Below are 21803 nucleotides of genomic sequence, written 5' to 3' on the forward strand. Positions count from 1 at the left end.
ATAATAACACATGCATAATCCTCCCTCCAGCCTTTTTTTCCCTCCATATTGATACAACAGATGTCTGCTTGGTTGCCATTGAGGCCGAAAGCCAAAACGTCGTGATCATGCACCAAAACATCATACGTGACTAAATCAAACGCACGTTTACATTCAAACATCTGTTGGACTCCAACACGACTGCGCCTGTTCTCACTCACGTTAATAAAAATAACTCTTTGCTTTCCTTTTACTGCCACACAGGTATTTTACTATTTGGAACATAACAAATTTCAATTCTGTAAAATCAGCTGAAAGACGCAAAGACTTACCGGTAATCAAACACACACCGACACCCACACACACACACTCAAACATGGAGAGAAAATGGCCGTGATGACATTTCACTGGTAAAAATGTCACCTGTGGTGGGGGTCGGTCCCCTGCTGGAATGGCATTTGCACACAATCACTCTAGCGCAGGCATGCATGCGTGCACACGGGCTTACGTCTTCACAAATACAGGCTTATAACGTGCAATGAAAGATGTCAAGAAGAGAGTGAAACCCCTGGTGGAAACGTGTACGATACATTACATCCGCACGCAGGCCTGTCTGCCGGCGTGATGGGGTTAGTGTTCCTCTTGATGTTAATATGGCAGAAAACAGATTGAGACATCACAGCTGAAGCCAGGGGAAATCAACCTGCACAGGTCATTATGCGTGTGTGCATGTGTGTGTGTGTGTGTGAGAGAGAAAGAGAGATAGAGACTCCAGCCTTCTTCCATCAAGGGATGTCACATTAAAGATTTCGGCCCAACATTTGTGTCCAAACATGGCCTCTGTTGTTTCAGAACACACACTCCTTCTCTACATGTGTTTGTTAAGCTGCAGCTCACTTTAATTACATCAGCCAGCTGGGAACCTTTTCATCCAGACCACATCTGCAGGGATATCGGTGTGTATCTACTCAGCACATTAAGCTGCTGTTGTTGTTATTATCATCAAAACTGCATCGATACACACTTTTTACACGCTTAAATCCAGCAAATCTAAGTTTCTGCTCGTACAGATGTAGCATGCTAACACCAAATATCTACTAATTTATCCATTTAAAAAGATGAATCACTCACAACCTGTCCACTGAGCTCTGGATAAACACTCTTACAGACCCACTGTTCTCAACTCTAATTTGACAATGAAACCAGACGTGCACAGATCTAAACTTTGTTAAGAGCAAGTGAACATCGCGATTAGTTTAACGCAGAGACTCACACAGCTTCTGTGCATGAGCCTGTCACACAGGACTCAGACTCTCATTTCCTCTTTACGCTGTTTGCGCCTCTTCATCTACAGTCTTGCGTTACAACTGATCCACGTACAGGTCAGGATATCTGGAGTCAGATGATTATGACATTATTAATAAACACACGTGAAAGCAGGAATTGTGTAAATTAACCTTTGGTTCTGTTCTAGCATCCATCCCAGTCTGTCTCTACTTGACTCCACATCTGAATGAATGACAGTTGCTGATCTTTTCCACATTTTTCATCTTTGCACACACACTCACACACACACACAGATTGTCACTTGACCTTGGGGGAAAATTATAGCATGACAGTTAATCAATTTCTTATAGCAGATTCCTTCTCGGGCTGCAAGCTGTATGCTTCTTTGTTGAGAGTGAGTATGTGCACGTGTATGTTCCTGTCTGTAGGGGTGTTTGTGTGTCTCGTGTACTGAGGACTCTGTTATGGGAAACCTGCAGCCACATTGTTGCACCTTGTAGCTGAAATATTAATGCTGATTGTGTGAATCATCGCACATGTGCACAGTTGAAAAACAGTTTTATTATTGTGCTCACTCTTATTAATGGTTTTAAATAAAAAGTCTATTTTGTGAGTACCCCAAATGTTACTGCATATCCTTGTAAACTTACTTTAAAAATTATGCTAATAAACATCCCATAGTGAGGAAGATGTGAGGCTTCACTGGAAAGACTAAATGATTTAAAATTAAAATTGATCAGTAGCTTGAAGCTGGTATTCCCATATGGTGCTTGAATGCACCTCTCTCTAACTGTGCTTCCTTGACTGAGTTTTTCTGCAATCTTTGGGAACCAATTAGAGGCATGAGTTGAACTTTCATTGATTTGTCAGCCAATAGTGATGAAGCTGTGAGCGGCTATTGAAAAATCTATCCTCCCCTCTTGTTTGTTGCTGTTTAGCAGAATTCCTTTACCTAGATAGACTCAAAGGTTTCATTCCTTTGTGTCTGAGTGTGGGTGATAAAGTGGAGGATCAGGAGGTTTGACCGCTTCAAAGGTTGCATCAGGCATTCCCAACTCAGCAAGGCTGGTAGCATCTATCACGGTACCACCTGTAACTCAGGTCCTCAACATACCACATAAACAACACAATAAAACCTACAGAAAACAAGCCATAGCCTTTTAAAAATCAACTTCACACTTGTGGTTTCCTGTTAGTACCAAGAAAGTTAAAGCTTTAAGATAGACTGATCAGAAAGCCAACATTAACTAAACATTAAAAGTAGAAACTAGATGTTTCAGTCCAGTGTCAGGGGCAGCTACTCTGTCCTAAAGTTCAGGTATCGTTTCAGTTGATTTATTTTTAGTCCATCTAATGATTAAATTTATAGTTAGGATAGAAAGACGCACTTATTCAAATGCTGAACCATCAGCTCACCTAACATGAAATCACTTTATAGCTTTGATAATACCTCAAACACTGACATAGGTCCAGTCACACTATTAACCATCAGCAGGAAATTATGTATGTAGGTGTGTTGGGGGGCACTCTGCCTTGTAAATGTGCACTGCTAAAATCCTTCCCCACAGGCTCTTACTCATATCATGGGCTCTTTTATTAGGGTCAGGAAAGGGTGCAGCACTAAGAGATACTTTGTGTGTGTGTGTGTGTGTGTGTGTGTGTGTGTGTGTGTGTGTGTTGCCACGCAACTCTTCGGCTAACGTTAGGGTCAACACGGTAGGGTTCTCGGGTCACAAAGGTTACATATTTATTGCGTTGAGTCCTTATGTCTCACCATCATCTTCGGTTGCACTCTAAAAAATACCAACATTTACTCCGATTGGAGGAAGTCGTTAACACACACTCACTCACAAGTTATTGAAGCAGCTCTCATAAATGGCCTCCGGTCATTTAATGATGCAAACAGTTGAAAGCCTGTTAATGCAGTGTGTGTATTTATGAGTGTGTGTGTGTGTGTGACCCAGTAAGAGCTCTCAAAATGTTATTTGTCACTGTATTTAACATGGTGGTTTATTTCTTACCAGCAGGCTTTTATTTCTTATGAACGATGCTCTCCGTCCTGCCAGGGTTATGACACTGATTTTATTGTATGTAATTAATCAAACCTAATCAATCAAACCATAACCTAAAAGCAAAATATAATAAGTCTGACAAATGAGAAGAATAATTCACACCTTGGATATTGTACAATAAAACAATGGGCTCACCATCACATCTCCTTTAGTAGCACTCAGGTGGGTTAAAGACGCTCAAAGTAAATATTGTTTTTCCTCTCCAAGTCCTGTGAATGCTGCCTCTCTCTGCAGTGGGATTTGGAGCATTTTGTGAGATTCGTAATCCCGCGATGGTGTTTTCACTGGAAGGGCTTCTGTTTGACTCTTCAGATGCTGATTCATCTGTGCTAACAATCAAAAACAAATTTAATGTTTAAATTCCCCCTTCTCCTCCCCTCTCAAAAATACATAAACACGGCTGTTTCTTGATCTCTGAGCCCAAGTGACAAAATCCACAGTAAACAGTTTAGCAGGAGACAGGGTGTGAGCTGCATTTGCAGATGTTCCAGTCTTGCCCTTCGTTTGGATGGAGCCTCTGAGGCTAAAAGGCCAGACTGTACCAGTGACACCCTCCACAAATGAACCAGGACACAGTCACAGAGGCAGCTAATGGTGGAGAATGTGAGGCTCAGACAGCTTCTTATATTCTTTATCCATGTGAAGTTTGTTTATAGGATCTCCAGCTTTTAAATCTGCTGAAGAGCATCCCATTCAGAACAATGTCAGACCTCACTATCTGCTTTAACAGTTTAGGTTCTGAATTCTGATGAGTTTCCTTTTTTTTTGTCTGGTGCTGTTCTGGAGTCAGATTCTACAGTTAAACAAACGCAATAATGAAAACTGAATGAAGATGTGAAAATTGAACTTCTTTGCACGAACTCTCCATTTTACACTCTCTAAGTGTGCAAATGTGCAATTAATTTTGATTATTTGAGTAACTGCCACCAAGTTCAAACATCTTGTATCACTTCAATAATCATGATGTAAGAACAGCAACTGAGAACAAATGTGCTCAGTGAATTGACAAAGATTAATCCAGGCAGACAAGTCAGAGGTAACAGAGGAAATAACAATAAAAACAAAGTGATTGAAAGTAAGTCAAACTTTAAATCACCTTCAGCTAACAGGCAAACATTCACTGAGGGTGAAATGTTCTTGAAGGGGCTTAGATTCCATGACACAGCACTTTGCTGCTGCTGCTATCAAAGGAAACAATGGCAGCCATCAGGCGGTAAATTGGAGCTGCCAAAAGGTTGTGACAGGAGTGGGTGGAAAGGATGAGTGAGAGGAAGCTTAAACAGTTTCCATGCACCTCAGGCTTTTGACACGGGAGAACACGCTGAAGGTAGTCAGCTAGAGTGAGGAGAGAAAAAGGATGTAGGATACAGGGAGGATTAGAGAAACAGCCAAGGGGAGGAGAGGAGAGGAAGCCACACCACCAAAGGAGCTACAGATGCTACTTTCACGATCATGTGACCCTTCAACAAGACACTTTGTGAGTCTTCTTTTATCTGTAAGAGTTCAGATGCCTCCTCAAAAAAAACCCGAGGAGTGGGAAATTGGCTTGAGTCTGGAAGGCTCTTAGAAAATCTCCATTGTCTTAATAACACAAAAAAAGGCTGAAATGACAAAGACTAGTTTTCTTCCTGCCTATTGTGCTCTTATTTACCGTTTTATTCTTTGTTCAGGTGAAAGTGATGGTGCGTGTGTGTCCAGCGTCTCAGTCAGAAGCATCCGAATCCAGTTCTTTTCTTAAGATGGATCCCAGGAAGAAACAGATCACCATAATGGAGCCTTCAGCCAATCAGATGCCAAATTCTTCCTCCCAGAAGAAGGGCATAGCCAATCAGGTCCCTCCAAAGATGTTCACCTTTGATGCTGCCTTTCCTCCTGACGCTTCACAGGTAACTAAGTTTAAGTCTAAAAACTAAGTTTATACGTATAATAAGAATATACTGAATCATAGCAATGCAGAAGGTTACGTAGGAATGACTTAAATAGATGTAAGTGAAACCTTTCGCTACTAAATCATAGTATCCAAGCTATTTTTCAATCAGCACATGCACATTATTGTAGCTTTTACAGACAACAGCAGGGAGCTTGTTTGGACCAAGTGTCTCTAGAAACTGAAAAACTGAAATATGTGTGTTTGACCCTGCTGCTGCACGTCTCCCCATCCTCTGTTGCTAGGCGGAGGTGTGTGCAGGAACAGTTGCAGAGGTGATTCAGTCAGTAGTGAACGGAGCAGATGGCTGCATCTTCTGCTTTGGACACTCCAAGCTGGGTAACACAGACACAGACACACACACACGCACACGCACACGCACACACACACACACGCACACAAACACAGAAAATCAGTGTGAGTTCCTCTTGTGAGTCACACCGAGTGTGTGTATGCGTGTCAGTCTCTTCCTTGGCTGTCTCTCCGCTGGCCCTCGTCTATCTGAGGGAGAAAGAAGCGGATTAGTCTGTGCTGATGCTGAAAGCGTTCTCCGTCTGCTCTGTCTCTGTTTCCGTCTCGACCTCTCTAATCCTTCCGAAGCTGTTTCTTCGAAATACTGCCTCAAAAAAGGAGACCTCTTGATGCACACTGCATCAAAAACACACATGTACGCGTTTAAACCGAGATGTTCCCTGATCCAAGGTCAGCGCCTGTTCTGGTTAATGTTACACATTATCCTTTTCCGCATGTGTTCAGTGGCTGGACAGTTTTGTCTTCTTTAAACTGCTGGCAGGGAACTGACCTGAAGAATGTAAATGGTGCAATTCAGGTGGTGCAAGCTGAGCTATTTAGCAAAACAAACAAGAATGACATTTAATGCAAAACACACAACTGTTTGCTCATTATCCTGCAGTTCCCTCAGTAAATATGCAACAAGTAAAGGTACTTTGGTCCCAATTTTCTGTTTAGATCAGTAAAAAATAGATGTAGTTCTGTAAAATCTGCTGAGGTTACAGCACTTTTGCTCATATCTCTTGATATTACCGACTATTTATTATCGTTATAGTGCAGAACCTGCATCTTTGGGCAGCAGATGCACAACCACAAACTGTAATTTAGAATTTTGTCAGACAGCCTGTCAACCTCTGCATGATTTATCTCAGCATGTTTACAGGTTTTCAGTCACATTAATGCTGACAGACTGTCCCAAAGTAGAGTCACACATACAAAACACAAGTAAATGTTCTGCTTTTGATGCTTCACATGATGACAGAGAAATCCATCACAAACTGTTTGCTCTCACAATCAGTTTTACTGGTTTGTGAACTTTGTAAAGCAAATCTGACCCTGCTGACTCAGCTAAACGTCTCATCCCGAAGAAGCTAATGAAGTTGTTTTCTCTGATGTGGTTCACCTACGGCCAGGCAGTTTAGTTCCAAGATTTTCTTTTGTAATACATCACCTTTTTGCTAATTAAAACAAGGAATGTAACACATGGAGCATTTATCTTCAGCCCTCTAGCTCTCAGACATTTACACATGCTCAGGCACACAAATCCACTCATGCAAGAAGACAAACAGGATTTTCAGTTCAATGATGTGGATTCATCATTTTTGGGGTTTGGTGTGAGTGTTTTTGTACTTGTTAGATACTGGGTACCAAAATCCACATTCTACTAGCAAAGTGAAGATGTTTTGGTTAGTCCACACAGATTCAAAGGACAGTTTGCGGGTTAAGACATGCTTTTAATTTTGAGATTAGAATTGGGTTCAGGTTAGAGTTGGGGGGGGGGGGTGGTGGGTGGTGGTGCTTAGGATTGCTAGGGTTAGGGTGAGGAGCTGCATAATGCGTTACACCTGTAAAAGTCCTCACAAAGATAGAAGTGCATAGATGTCTGCCTCTGTTTGATTTCTTGTTCTCACACATATCTCAACATCTCCAACTGCATCTGAAGCTCTGCCAGATGCAACCAATTATAAACAATATACATCAACAGTAGAACACTGACACACATGACTTCTTCACAGCCTGCAGCAGCAGTCTAATACAGTGTGACCATGTGTTGACAACAGTTGCAACCACCACCACCCACCATCCCACCAGCACCACCACCCACACACACCAAACCATTAAAGTTGATGGAAGCACCTTTACAGCAGCTCTCTGCATAATCCGTTGTGTTTTTTCTTAAACTATTGTCCAATATTTCACGTCTAAGTATGAGAACGATCAAACAGACCATAAAGAAATGTTCTGTTCTTCCCCCATACTAACCAGGAAACACTCAGTAAAGACAATGTAAATTTCAGTGTAAGTGACAACGTTCCCTCCTTCATTACAATGTGAATCAGGCCCCTAATGTCCTCCACTTTGTCTGAATGTGTGTATCACTGGGATTGTTGTTCCTGACATATGGCTTCATTCAAACATGTGTTTGATCTTGTACTTCTGACAGCCCAAGCAGGTGTGAGCCTCTATTCTGTCTTTTCCAGGTAAATCCTACACCATGATAGGCCGCGATGACTCCCTTCAGGGTCTGGGTATTATACCCTGTGCTATCTCCTGGTTGTTTAAACTCATCAACGAGAGGAAGGAGAAAACTGGAGCACGATTCTCTGTCCGTGTATCCGCGGTTGAGGTATGTTTGAAACTGAAGCACTCCCTGCAAAGACAAACAGCTGCCAACACCGTGGAGGACAGTGATTAGTGTCTGAAAATAATTTGCCTAATTAGTTGGCTTAAAGTCATCCCATTCTATAGATCCTTTAGATTTTGACATGATAAGAATTGCTTGTGTGTGTGTGTGTGGCTGTGTGTGTGTCTGTGCATGTGTGTTTAGGTTTGGGGGAAAGAGGAGAACCTGAAGGACTTGCTGTCTGAAGTTGCCACGGGAAGCTTACAGGATGGACAGTCACCTGGAGTTTATCTGTGTGAAGACCCAATATGTGGGATGCAGGTAACACACACACGCACACGCACACGCAGACACACACACACACACCACACACACACACACACACACACACACACACACACACACACACACACACACAAACAAAAACAGGGTGGGAGACCCTCCAATTCAGCCATTTAAATGCAAATCCAGCCCGACAGGGTGATGTGCCCTCACATCACCTGCTTGCAGTCTGCTTCTGACAGCTCAGTCACAGAGCTGCAAGCTGCTGGATCTGGCAGTTCTCCTCCTGTTCCTCATTGCTGGGTCGATGCCCTTATTTTGCCTCCTCCAGCCTTTGTGTAATGGCCAGTCGTACAACAAGCCCACTTGCCACTTGACAGGTGAATGACCAATCCTGAAGCAGGTGAGGTACGTCCTCATCACGCTGTTGTAACAAGGGCAGAGGCAGAAGAAGAACCTAGAGGAATCATTCAGGAAGGATAAAGAGAGGAGACAACCTTTTTGCAGGTCACCAGGTGAAACCATCCACTCTTCAGGGCTGGCCTTGTATTTGCCCCCCCACATTTGGACCTGTGGTACACCCAGTTCCATCACTGCTGGTTCCTCAGTAGACATTTCAATAACCTTTTTCTGACTAAATGTTGCCCTGAGGTCATGAAGTGGTCCCAGTGTTGGCAGGGTAAAAAAACATACACACATTTATAATCTAGTGTGACTGGAGATGCATTTCTGTATGTCTGGGAAAACTGTAACAGCTCCATGACTACCAGTAAATGTGTTTTTAGCCTCTGGAGTTCCTCTCTCATCTCTGCTATTGTGAGTTTTGATTGATTTTGCTGCTGCTAATCAGGCAACTGTAATCTCCATAGTAATTATTATCCCAATCTCATTTTGTGTGGCAGCAGTTACACAATGGCTGTAATGATGCCTGTATGTAGCTGAAAACAACCATGTGACAGAGGATGAGTCGGTGTGGATATCTGTGGAGTTACATGTTTATAGGATTAAAGGGTCTGATACAAGAACATCTGTGTAATCCTTAAATAATCTGACGTAATCTCATCAGTAATGATATCCTCCAGCTTCACATACACTCTCACAACCATACCTGCAGGCAGGTTCCTCTGTGCCAGTCACTCATGCAGATACAGCATCCTCACACCTGTTTTATTACTGCTATAGCAACACGTTATTATTTTAAATCTCTGCTCATTTACAGCTCCAGAACCAGTCTGAACTGCGAGCTCCAACCCCAGAGAAAGCAGCCTGGTTCTTGGATGCAGCTATAGCCGCTCGCCATAGCAGCCAACACCCCAATACCAGCGAAGAAGAGCACAGGAACTCACACATGCTGTTCACACTGCACATATATCAGTATCGCATGGAAAAAACTGGAAAAGGAGGAAGTAAGTGCTGATAATCAGTGCAAGTCTTTATCTCTACTATTAAAAACTCAGATATGTTTCCATGGCTTGATAAATGCCTCAGAAATGTAAAATCTCAATATACTGTTGGTAAACTGCCAACTGTAACTTTAACACACCTTTTGCTAGTGTCAGGAGGTCGCAGTCGCCTCCACCTGCTGGATCTGGGCAGCTGTGATGTCAAATTACTGGGAGGAGGAGGAGGAGGAGGAGGAGGAGGAGGTGGGAAAAGCAAAGAGACCTCTTCGCTCAGCTCAGCTCCATTGTGCCTTTCCCTGTCTGCCCTCGGCAACGTGATTCTGGCCCTGGTCAACGGGAGCAAGCACATCCCATACAAGTAAGGATAGAAGGGAGGTGGTTGAGAAAAGGAGGAAGAGGGGAGGAGAGAGAGAGAGAGAAGCAGAAAGATCCCTTTGGTTGCTTTAGATTTGGGAGATTTAATGTCATAAACAACAACAGCTGCTGTTCCATATTCATCACATTAATTTTCCTGGTAACTGACTGGCAAGGAGAGTAAAGGAGAGTGTGTGTGTGTGTGTGTGTGTGTGTGTGTGTGTGTGTGTGTGTGTGTGTGTGTGTTTGGTGGGGGGGTGAATTATAGTAGGACACAATATGTAAAGCTTACAGGCTGTTATTGCCAGTGTCCTTATATTATTTCCCCATAATTTTTCATCTCTCCTTCATCTCCTCGCTTACTTCCACGAAGGCAAATGTTATCTTCTTCCTCTTCAGTTAATTTAATCACTTTTCTTTGGGTCTGCATTTACATTCCAAATCAAGCTGCTACCTAAGACCTTAGAGCGTGGTGTTGTGGCGTCGTGGGACTGTAGAGAGATTTGGACTGTTTTACTAATAATACACACCCAAGCAGCACATGCATGGTCAGGGATGTGCTGGGGCGTTGGCACAGTTTTGTGGTGCTGTTCCAGCTGGACATAAACAAATGCATTTTCTGACCCAGAGCATAAATCATTTAATAGAACACAAAAGTATCTCCTACTGTTAATCATCTACATGCATTTTAATGGCGAGCCAAAAAACCAGCTACAGAATTTCAGCCAGGACCACCGACCCAACCAGATGACTCTCCCGTGACAAAATGAGACCCGTAGAACTCTGACCCAGTAATTAATTAATTCACTCATCAGTCACTCATGCATTAATGGATTGCACTATGTTATTTTCTATGATAGACTTTAAGCAGGATTGTTCCTATCATCTCAGCACTACTCTGGTGTTGTTGCTAGGTTACCACCATTTCGAAGCCATTGAAATATTAGACTTAATGTGTCTATGATTTCCCAGTTGAAAAGAAAATGGTGTATCTTGTCATCTGTCCACAGGGTCAACGCCCGGCCCCCTGTCTGTTTACACACTGTGTTAAAATCAAGCGTCTCATCCAAAATGAAACTGTGACCCATCTGGTTTGCTCTCTCTCTCTTCTGACATTTTAAAGCGACAGTGTGTCTCTGAAACACTTCAGGGGCCAGCTCACTCTCCTTATATAGCCTGGTTGACAGCTGATTTACTAAATATAAGCAATAAAAATTTGGTTGCACAACTCAGCCTGTATTTAGCCATCAGTGAACTAAGACAAGAGCATGTTTCAGTTTGTTTTATCTGAGGGTGCTTATTAATGTTGTTGGAGTAATTATGTTGATCTACAATTTAGATATTGCGGTCTTGATAGAATACTTTTAATCTTAGTCAGCATCATGCTACTGTATGTGCAGTGGTCCTTACAGATATATGCAAGAACTCTGGAGACCCTTAAATTAATAGGCAAATGAATATGTATCACATGAGTAATGGATTCACCTACATTAATCTCAGGGAAAGAAGCAGAGAGATGGAGGGAGGAAGAGGGGAGAGGAGGGGAGGGGAGGAGAGGAGAGGAGGGGAGAGGAGAGGAGAGAAGGGGAGGGGAGGGGAGGAGAGGAGAGGAGGCAGGGAGGGAAGAGGAGAGGAGGGGAAAGGAGAGGAGAAGAGGCAGGGAGGGAAGAGGAGAGGAGAGGAGGGGAGGTGAGGAGAGGAGGCCAGGAGGTAAGACGAGAGGAGAGGAGAGGAGAGGAGAGGAGAGGAGAGGAGAGGAGAGGAGAGGAGAGGAGAGGAGAGGAGAGGAGAGGAGAGGAGGAGAGGAGAGGGTTTGTTAAGGCCTGAGGCAGTAAAATGAGACAGAAGAAATGAGAAAGAAGAGAAGGAGAGCCTTGCTGAGGTGGGATCAAGATAGGAATACATAGGTGTGTGTGCCTGTGTGTGCATGAGCGTGCGACTGTGCGCGCGTGTGTGATGTGAGTGTGTGTTTAAATGGACGTGTGTAAAACATCCCTCCAGGCTGTGTTTAAAAAAGGGACAGCCGCTGAAGTATCCGACCACAGAGAAGCTTTACCATCAGCCTACAGGCCCTAAGACAATTACACACTCATGCACACTCTCTCTCCATCACACACACACACACACACACACACACACACACATACACACACACACAATGATGATTGCCGTTGCCCACCCAAGAGAAAGTCCTTTTTTAAAGAGCCTAATTCTAATCTCCCATCTGCTACTGTAATCTCGCTGGGACATAAATCATCACCCAATATTAGACTGCATAATATTCTTTGTGCTTCTTTAATATTTTGTTTGATTTTTTTATAGAATAGAAACCTTTCATGTGTTTTAGCAGCATAACTAATAGAATGTTATCTATGATGAGCATTACTGTTTGTTTTGAACCCCGTGTCTTGGTTTAATTGGTCATTTTAGATTAATAATGTCCAACTTTCTTAGTCTTTTGACCAAAATGAGCCTTAATTATATTTAGCCACATGTTGAAGGTGCGTGGACATCTGTGTTGGAAAAATTAGCAGTTTTGTCACATGTTTTAGTGACTGTGTGTGTCAGTGTGTCTTTTTGCAGCATGTCTTGTGTGTCTGTTACCAGGGACAGCAAGCTGACCATGTTGCTAAGGGAGTCGCTAGGCAACATGAACTGTCGGACCACCATGATTGCTCATATCTCCGCCTCACCCAGAGATTTCTCGGAAACCCTTTTCACCATCCAGATCGCTTCTCGTGTTCTGCGCATGAAAAAGAAGAAAGCTAAAGTGGCCGTGGTGAGTTTGGCTCAGACCTTGCTAAGGTTCAGTAAGACCTCTCGATGGTCGCTCTTCGTGTCTTCGACGTAAAACTTTAGGTAGATTTGGTCCATCAGGTATACCTGATGTTGACATTCGCTTGTCTTGAGAATAAACAGTAAATAAAATTTCATTTCAAATCTGTCACTTGTCGTTGCTTCATCATAGATATTTTTGCTTCCATTTTCTGTATCTTTCACACCTCTCTGGTGTGAACCATCAATTAAAGTCCAGGGAAAAAAATGTTCTCTGCCAGTCTAAAAACAGAACATTTCCTCTCTTTCCACCCGACTCATCTGCATCTACTCAGCAATACACCTCCAGCTCCTCTGGTGGAGAGAGCTCCTGCGAGGAGGGTCGCATGCGCCGTCCTACCCACCTACGGCCATTCCATCACCGCGGTGACACAGATTCTGACCTTCCTCTGCTTCGACTGTCCAGTGACCACGACGAATACTCCAGCAGTGAGCAGTCATGTGATACGGTGATATACGTAGGCCCAAATGGGGCCGCGGTGTCAGACAGAGAGTTGACGGACAACGAAGGACCGCCAGAGTTTGTGCCAATTATTCCCGCTTTGCTGCGAGGAAAAGCTTCAGAGCAGCAACAACAGCAGCAGCAACAGCAGCAGCAGCCACAGGGTCAGACAGCTGGACCACAGATCAAGGTAATTGAAGGAGATTTGGGCTCAAGTTTCTTCTAGAAAAGAATCCAGGATCTTATTAATGACTTGTACATGTTGGTTTATGATTTGTGTTGACAGTCAGCATTAATCCCACCACCAAACCTTCATCTGACTTGTGCACCTCGTTTGTTAACAGGGGGGTTCTCAGGCTGATGGTCTGGCTGGGGGCCCCTCTCAGCCTCTCTCTCAGCCTCCACAGTCACTTCTTGGGCAGCCGTTGGCCACAGTTCCTGAGGAAGGGGCTGAATGCCTGAAGTGTAACACTTTTGCTGAGCTGCAGGAGAGGCTGGACTGCATTGACGGCAGTGAGGAGGTGATTATCTGTTTAATTCTATACTGGGAGCTTTGTCTCCAATCTTTTGTGTAACCTAATTGAAAGTAGACTTACTGCAATGATTCTGTAGCAATGCTCCAATTAATTTACTAATTCCACGCATGGAAAACTAATATGTTAAGATTTTCTATGAAGTGAGCAATTCAGAATACATGTCGTCACCTGAATTCTGCCTCTCCAGGTTGCAAAGTTCCCGTTTGAAGAGGTTCCAGTAAGAAAGCAAGGTGTCAAACAAGAACCATCTTCCTCCTCTGCCACCTCAGTTTTAGTTTCCTCTACTGGCTCTGCTGGTGTGTTGGATAATCAGTCACTGATGACTTGTTTAGGATAGAAATTGCACCCAAATGTTTTATGATTTGTACCTGTGTGAGTCCACATTCAAGTCAGCTCCAGGCTGAAAGCTCTCTCCAACCTCTCCAGGCTCTGAATGTGCAGAAGGCGCAGTGTCATCCTCTTACTCCTCAGCAGCAACAACTTCCAGGAGAACAAATGACCAACAGCTGCAGGAAATCAAAGATGTTGTGGAGGAAGCAGAACTGGCACAAACGATGATCCACAATCTGGCTCAAAGTTCTGGTTTGCCCATCGTCACTAATGCCAGGACCGTAACAGGAAGTAGCAGCATCGCCTCCAACCCGCTACACAAGACCAGAAGTTCCCATTTGAATGACAGGTCGGTGCAGATAGTCCTCATTCAGGAGAATACCAGTTGGCAACCATTGCTATGGGTCATTAGATAGCCTTTGATTGACATCTAATTTATCGTCTCACGGAACAGCCGGGAAAGTCTGAATGTTGGCTGTAACGTGGACACAAAGACACGCCCACTCGGATCACCACGTCTCGGCATAGCTAGTCTGACCAAAGCTTCGGATTATAGGTAAAGTATACACACAGAGAGTAATGATTTTAATTCTACTTTTGATACAACTGAATAAACCAATCTCTATCTTCACAGAAGAAAAGAGATGAGTGTTATGTAGACTATAAAACAGTCTAAACGTGTGTGCAGCAGCAGTAAAAGTCACTTCCATTATTTTTGACCTTCACTCTTCCTCAGGCCTCCGTGCTCTCCCTCCCAGCGCTGTAAGGTGTACACTCAGAAAGGCGTGATGCCAGCAACACCACCTCTGTCCTCACACACTCTGGCTCAAGACAGCCAGGCCACCGACGCTCTGACCTCTGACAGTACGCATCTTTTGAACCTGTTCGGGGCTTCAGAATTTTGCCCTTAGTGAAGAGAATACATGACACATTTATTATCTTGTTATCTTGTTGTGGTGCTTCTTCTTAGGTCCTCTTAGCATCCTGCATGAATTCTCTTTTCTTCAGCTTTGGTTTATAAATCTGTTAATCCTTCCTGCAGGATATGTTGTAGTTGTTTTTTCATGCCAGTGTCTTCAAACGGCTACAACAGGGTTCATGTCATATGCAGAGTCTAGATTGGAAACACTGTTCTTTGCACAGTCACATGAACTGAGACAACAAATGCATCGTCTCTGATTTTGCAGACAGCTTGGCTGCAGACAGCGGTCGCTCCTCCACAGAGTCTCTGCTGTCCAGGTCATCACCGGTGGGGATGGGCCCTCAGGTCCAAGAGCCAGCGCCGTCACTGTCTGCCAGCTTGGGCTCAGCTGAGACGCTCTGCGATGATGACGTCCCGCCAATACCCTTGGACACACAAAGAGATGGTGAGTTGCAGTAAGACGTTGCTATTTTGGTTCACGGTAAACAAGTCAGTTGCAAAATGTGAATCATTTGCCATTTCTTCTTGTCTTGCTTTCAAAGCCTCAGGCTCTGCAATATCTGTAGGAATAGTTGGACCTCTTTCACTTGGGGAGGATGAACTAGCACACACTGTAGGTCCCGGAGGTGTAAAGAACCTTGATGTCACAGCTCTGATGGAGATCCAGGGCGCGATATGTCAGTCAAAGAGCATCATTAGCTTCAAAGGCGATCATCGCTGTGACACTGTCCTCCCCCCTGGTTCTCAAGCGATCACCATTAGCAGCTTTGCTGAAGGAACTCTAGAAGATCATCATATGCCTACAACAACTACAGGGGTGACAGAGGTTGTTGCCATGGCAGAGGTTAGTGTGACTAAAATCGATTTGCAGTTACCCTAAATGCAAGTTCACAGTTGCTTTAACCATATGAGGAAAGCAAACACATGCATTCTGATAAAATCCACCTATGAGATCGTTTTTACACAAAAGAGAAGAAATCAAGTTTTTCCCTTTCAAGATGATTTAACAAGTTGAATCTGTTGTAGGTGGCAATGGCCAAGCTGCGGATGGATGGTGAGACCTTATCCACAGTGATGTCGAACTGTGGATCGCCTGCGTCGTCCTGGATGAGTGACCTCAGCATAGGCAGTGAAGCTGACCAGTCTCTCCACAGCTTCAGTCAGTCCCAAAGCCAGCAAGGAGAAGCACTTGCAGATCCTGGAATGGAGCTCAGTCTTTGCTCTGGGGGGAATTTGGAAGGAGTTGTACCGTTGTCAGAGAGTGGGGGTGATAAGGGAGCTCCAACCAAAGACAGGCTAAGGAAACTGCCTCCGTCCATGGCTAAAACTAACATCCAAATCCTCGGAACATCTCTCAAGAGTACCCTCAGCGTCCACCCCTGTGTGGTTGTAAAACCTATGGTTATACAGGAACCAACGATACTCTCATCACCTACCAAGACCAGCTTAATGAACGAACTGGGCAAAATGAATTCACCTCTTTTAGCCTCTATTTCCAGTGAGATGAGCTTTGAGGACCCCTGGTTGAAGCGTGGCTCAGAGGAGGGGAGATCAAAGGAGCTAGAGTGTGAATTGAAGCTTGAACAGAAGGAGTTGGAGCATGCAAAAAGACAAATGGGAACTGGAGAGCACCAAAGCATTATGAGAGATGGTAAGCAGGGCATGTAAAAATCACAACATGATAAGCTGTGGTGTGAAATGCTGATTATTTGTAAAATAATTACACTGAATCAGTCAAAAATCACTTTTAGGTGTTTTATTGAATCCCTTTTTTTCATCTCCAGGTGCAGATCACGGCAGCTCGGGTTCAGGCGGAGACATTGGCTCATCTCCGGATTTATTTAAAAGAGTGGTGGACGGCTGTGAGATGGTTGCTGTGGTTGCCTCGGGAGAAAGTGTGGCAAGCATCTACAACCCAGACATCCATCGCACCGCTAGTCTTCCCCGCGGCTGGCACCGTCTCAACCGCCACGACGGCTTAGACAACGGGACGGAGTATCGGAATCTTGCCGTCACTACTTCAACTCCCTGCAGCCCCCGTGCCACCCTCGACCGTCGTGGATCGACTGGCAAACAAGGATTCTTCTCACACAAGAAAGGAGGAATTCCGCCACTGCCACCTGTACGGAAATCTAGCCTTGACCAGCGGAACAGAGCTGCTAGTCCTCTCCACCAGGCAACCCATGGAGTCTTGCTCCCGGGCAGCTCAGCAGATGATGCTGGGATATGTGGGCACGGTTCCACTGGACTGAGCAGGCAGCGAGGCTCCAGCATAGACAGCAGTAGACTTTTCAGTGCCAAACTGGAACAGCTAGCAAACAGAACCAATTCTCTTGGTCGGGTCAGCACATCCCACCATTATGACTGTTTTTCATTGGAGAGGGACGGCAGCCTTCAAATGGGAGGAGCGAGGGGAGAAAGCACCATGCCCCGTATCGGGCGCAGCCTCACCCGCGCGGGATCCGTGTCCTCTCCCACTGGAAATACCAGCAACCCTGGTCTCAATGGGTCCAACAGTGCTCCACAGTCTCCAGCCAAAACCAGCAGCCAGTCAAAGATGTCAGCAGTCAGTAAGCTGCTGATGACCAGCAGTCCCAAGGCCAGGAGTCTGTCTGCATCCAGCACCAAGACTCTGAGCTTCTCTACCAAATCCCTGAGCCAAGCCACCAGCCGCAGCTCCAGCCTTCCTCCAAACGGAAAGGTAGGAAAGAACATTTCAGTCCTCTCCACAACTTCCCTTAAACTAATTAATGTACCAGGACAGTCATTTGACCTCTTTAGGCACTCTAGAAGCAGAACTTGAGCCGTGACATTTTTCTTTGCCAATTTAAAACCATCTGTACCGCAGAACTCTGTCCAGAGTCCTGTGCAACAGCAGCAGGCACCATCCCCTGGGTCCTGGTCCACGCAGTCATTGAGCCGAAGTCGCGGGGGGAGCCTGGCCGCCGAGCTGCCTCTCCGGGCAGTCAATGGTCGAATCTCAGAGCTGCTTCAGGGCAGCGCTGGCTCTCGATCCAGGAGTCACACTCCAGGAGGAGGCACAGATACCGCAGAGGAAAGAGGAGTTGGAATAGCAAGGTAAGATTTAGCTGTTTCATAACTCTGTCAACCAAAATACAGAAACACCAGCTGACAATGTCATAAAGCCGCCAGCAGTATAACCAAAGGTAAAATGGTTGATCAACGATAATACAGACAGAGCATAAATTAATGTCGATGGGCTCATGGTTGCATATGGCAAAATGTCATTTGTATGTTCTGTCAGCTATAACAATTTGAAAAGGTCAAATTTCTGCATTTCCTTCATGGTTTGGTGTCACAACAGATCCTTTCTGGTCACTTTTGACCTTGTGTCAAATTTTTTTTAGTAACAATTCAGTCAAGGAAACCGGTCTTCAATTTTGTCTTGCCAGTGGAGCAGTGTCTGGATCGGCGGGCGGTGTCGGAGTTAGCGTTGGAGAGGAGAGGACAATGGTTCAAACGTTGCCCTCCCCCTATAGCAAGATCACAGCTCCCCGAAAGCCACACCGCTGCAGCAGCGGCCACGCCAGTGACAACAGGTACAAGCTCGAGCATTTTTGCTGCTGTTCAAAGTATTGTGTGCTTCAGTCTGGCCTTTAATCGGAGTCGTGTTCTTCCTTTAACAGCAGCGTACTGAGTGGCGAGCTGCCCCCGGCCATGGGCAAGACGGCCTTGTTCTACCACAGTGGCGGCAGCAGTGGCTACGAAAGCATGCTCAGAGACAGCAGCGAGAACACGGGGAGCACGTCCTCCGCCCAGGACTCCCTCAGTGAGCACAGCTCAGTCACCACCTCCTCCAGGCGGAGCTCCAAGAGCAGCAAGAAGAACAGGAACAACACAGGTCACAGTCAAACATTTAACCTTGATCTGACCTTTTTTTAAACATCTGTGGAATTGCAAAATACCACCCACCTGCTTTCCCCGTGAGGTAGCAGAACCAAATTATTTCCATCCAAGGTCAGATGGTCTCTTCTACCCAGGAAGCAGTGTACAGTTTTCAACATCCTCCCTTTTCAAGAATTCATTAACCGTGAACATAGTAACAGTGTCAGCTCATCAAAAATAATATTTGCCTGAACTAAGTAAATTTTTGTGTTTTATTTTATGAAAATGTCTTTTTTATGACCCATCTTCCCAAAAATAGAGGCGGGAATAGAGAAACTTGTATTTAAAATGGAGAAACATTGTATTCGAGCTAAATGGAGGATCTGTGGTCACAAAGGGAGCCGGGACAGAAAGGTGACCCTGAGCAGCCATCTGTGAAATGGTAAAGGGAATCTGCTGCTGCGCTATAATGAATATCAGTCCAAGTCCACACTGAGAGGCTGCTAATACGGCCACCAAATGACACCGAGCTGGATAAATAGGAGGATGTGGCATTCCTCTCTTTATGAAGTATAATGTTTATGTCCCACCATCACTAGCCTGAACAGAGCTCAACTGTCACTCACAAATAACGTGTTCAATACACGAGACAAATAAGAGTGGATGAGCCACAGGCAGAATCTTCAGCAGTCCCATTTTGTGCTCGATTTCCATCCGATTGGATTCCTAAGCTCTATTTTCTTATTCCGTGTCTCCACCTCTGCTCATCTTCTCTCATCTATTCCTCTCTCACACATTCCATCGCTCCTGCAGACTATATTCCACTTACTGCTACCTAATGAAACACAAATGTCTTTGATTGACCTTTCTGGGCCTCACTGAGACCAGAAGGCAGCTGCGGTTATTAAACTGTCTTCTTTCTTTTTCTCCTCCCTCTCACACACTGTTTTTTGTGTTTTAGGTCTTCAGCGTCGTCGCCTGATCCCAGCACTGACTCTAGATTCTGCCCCCTCCTCGCCTTCTCATCGCTCCTCCAAACAGACCATCACTTCCTCGTCATCCTCCTCCTCCAGCCCTGGTGCATGCTGGGTAGATGGTCCACTGGGACCTCCAGCTCCCTCGAACCTCCGAGGTGCAGCAGCAGCAACAGAAACCTTTGAGATCAAGGTTTACGAGATAGATGACGTGGAGCGGCTGCAGAAGAGAAGAGACAAAGCAGGGAACAAGGTGAGATGGAAGGAAGATGGAGAGAGAGAAATGATGGATGGAGCACGAAAGGATGTATATGAGGAGAGGTTAAATGATGGAGGAGAATGAATGGTTGTGTGGGGCGGAATAAAGCTGGAGAGTGCAAAAGAAGGCCAAAAGTGCAGAAGCTTTACTGCTCTAGTTGTCAATGAAATTGATTTGATGAGTAGGAAGACATTAAAAAGCCTGTTGAAGAGGTGCAGAGAGGACTGAAAATGCAGGAAGTGCAAGAGAGAGAAGAAGTACACAGAGTTTAAAAGATACTACAGGAGCAGTGAATCAATATTAGCTCTCAGCTCTGTGGGAAGACCATTTCCTCCAATAAATGTACATTCTAGTTCTATCTGTGATTAAAAGATCATCATTAAAAATTCCCAGGATTTAGCAGAATACTGCCTGGTAGAGTACCGCCGTGCATTCATTTGCATTTCCACTCTTAAACCTCTGGTTTATTCGGAGGAGCCGGCATTGTGGGCTTGGGAAAAGATGTCGGGAGAGAAAAGCATGAAATAAAGATTTTCTATACAGCGGTCTCAAGAAAGCCACTTAACCCCCGACTGCTTCAATAAAGCTGCTCGGTGTCCAACAGCCCCCGGCTGCGGGCTCACTGTGAGTCCACCACATGTGAATACACTGAGCTGTAAGCGTGTTAGGCACGCCACAGTCATACGTGTTTCCCAGCACACAGCAGCAGATTTTTAAAAAGCGAATTGAAAAAAAAAAATCTCCCTGCTTTTCCTTTGTCTGCATGTCAGGAGGTGGTGCACACTAGCGCTAGGCTGCGTCTCATGGAGCATCGGCAGCAGAGAATCAGCGAGGTCAGAGCCAAGTACCAGTGTCTGAAGAAGGAACTGGAACAAACGAAGCAGCACCTGATGCTGGAACCACACAAATGGACCGCTGAGTGTAAGATGGACGCCGGCACATCCTGTATGTGTGTATATGTGAGTGTGTGTGTGTGTGAGTGACAGAGAATTGTTATTCTGTAGCTCGTGGAAATTCCCTGCTTCCTTCCAAGGTAGCAGATCATTGACAGAGGTCACAGACAGAGTCTGTTATTAGTTCTTTCAGGCTCAGGTCCTATTTTTCAAGCATTCACAGGTAAATGCTTGTGACTGAAGGTTTCCCCTCATGATCTCTACACAACAGCAGTAGATTTGTAGTACCATTTGGTTTTAATGCTGCCACCAGGACATCCTTTGTTCATTACAGATGATTTTGTTTGCTGCTTTCTTGTGAGTCCATCCATATTTATTACCTTTTTATTACTTATAACTGCCATTAAATGCTTAATCAGAGTGTTTATGATCACCATCCAGTTTTGTTAAATTTATCTGAATGTGTTTAGAGATTATCGATCTATACGGGTCAGACTTCATCCTCCACCTCTGTCATGTTCAGAACTGGGCCATCGTTGACACATGAAGTAGTTTAATTTGGATTATTTGCTGGTTCTCTTCCATCGCAATAAGTTTTTTTTATCTGTCTAAAGAAATTTGATTTTAGAGCTTTGGTGACTTTTTAGATGTTGTCAAATTGGAATCTGACCTTTTGACCTCCTGATGTGAACTCTAGTTTTGGTCTTCATCTACAGCATCTTCAAAAACTTGTCCGGAGAGAATTGAAGTCTAAGTCTTGTTGACAAATAAACTATATATTCTATCAGAAATTGTTTGATGTGGGCCACAATGGGGCCTACGCTTAG

The 21803-nt window shown here is 44.6% G+C and overlaps 1 protein-coding gene across 5 annotated transcripts in view; it reads left to right on the top strand.

The window, feature by feature from the left end:
• kif26ba (kinesin family member 26Ba) overlaps window positions 1-21803 on the top strand; it is a 51686-nt gene that overhangs the window by 26895 nt on the left and 2988 nt on the right. Inside the window, exons 6-27 of one of the 5 annotated variants that reach the window (XM_057014838.1) lie at window positions 5009-5224; window positions 5511-5604; window positions 7758-7903; window positions 8105-8221; window positions 9402-9588; window positions 9736-9943; window positions 12547-12718; window positions 13050-13406; window positions 13561-13737; window positions 13940-14048; window positions 14179-14431; window positions 14537-14638; window positions 14819-14946; window positions 15270-15449; window positions 15547-15848; window positions 16031-16655; window positions 16789-17705; window positions 17853-18082; window positions 18418-18564; window positions 18652-18866; window positions 19812-20077; window positions 20854-21042. In XM_057014838.1, the coding sequence (XP_056870818.1) occupies window positions 5009-5224; window positions 5511-5604; window positions 7758-7903; window positions 8105-8221; window positions 9402-9588; window positions 9736-9943; window positions 12547-12718; window positions 13050-13406; window positions 13561-13737; window positions 13940-14048; window positions 14179-14431; window positions 14537-14638; window positions 14819-14946; window positions 15270-15449; window positions 15547-15848; window positions 16031-16655; window positions 16789-17705; window positions 17853-18082; window positions 18418-18564; window positions 18652-18866; window positions 19812-20077; window positions 20854-21042 (5337 nt within the window). The remainder of the gene's footprint in view (window positions 1-5008; window positions 5225-5510; window positions 5605-7757; window positions 7904-8104; window positions 8222-9401; window positions 9589-9735; window positions 9944-12546; window positions 12719-13049; window positions 13407-13560; window positions 13738-13939; window positions 14049-14178; window positions 14432-14536; window positions 14639-14818; window positions 14947-15269; window positions 15450-15546; window positions 15849-16030; window positions 16656-16788; window positions 17706-17852; window positions 18083-18417; window positions 18565-18651; window positions 18867-19811; window positions 20078-20853; window positions 21043-21803) is intronic. The other 4 variants (XM_057014821.1, XM_057014830.1, XM_057014837.1 and 1 more) reach the window with 4 other exon arrangements.

This window comes from Takifugu flavidus, chromosome 2, assembly GCF_003711565.1.
Source record: "Takifugu flavidus isolate HTHZ2018 chromosome 2, ASM371156v2, whole genome shotgun sequence".
In the NCBI taxonomy this organism is placed as follows: domain Eukaryota; kingdom Metazoa; phylum Chordata; class Actinopteri; order Tetraodontiformes; family Tetraodontidae; genus Takifugu; species Takifugu flavidus.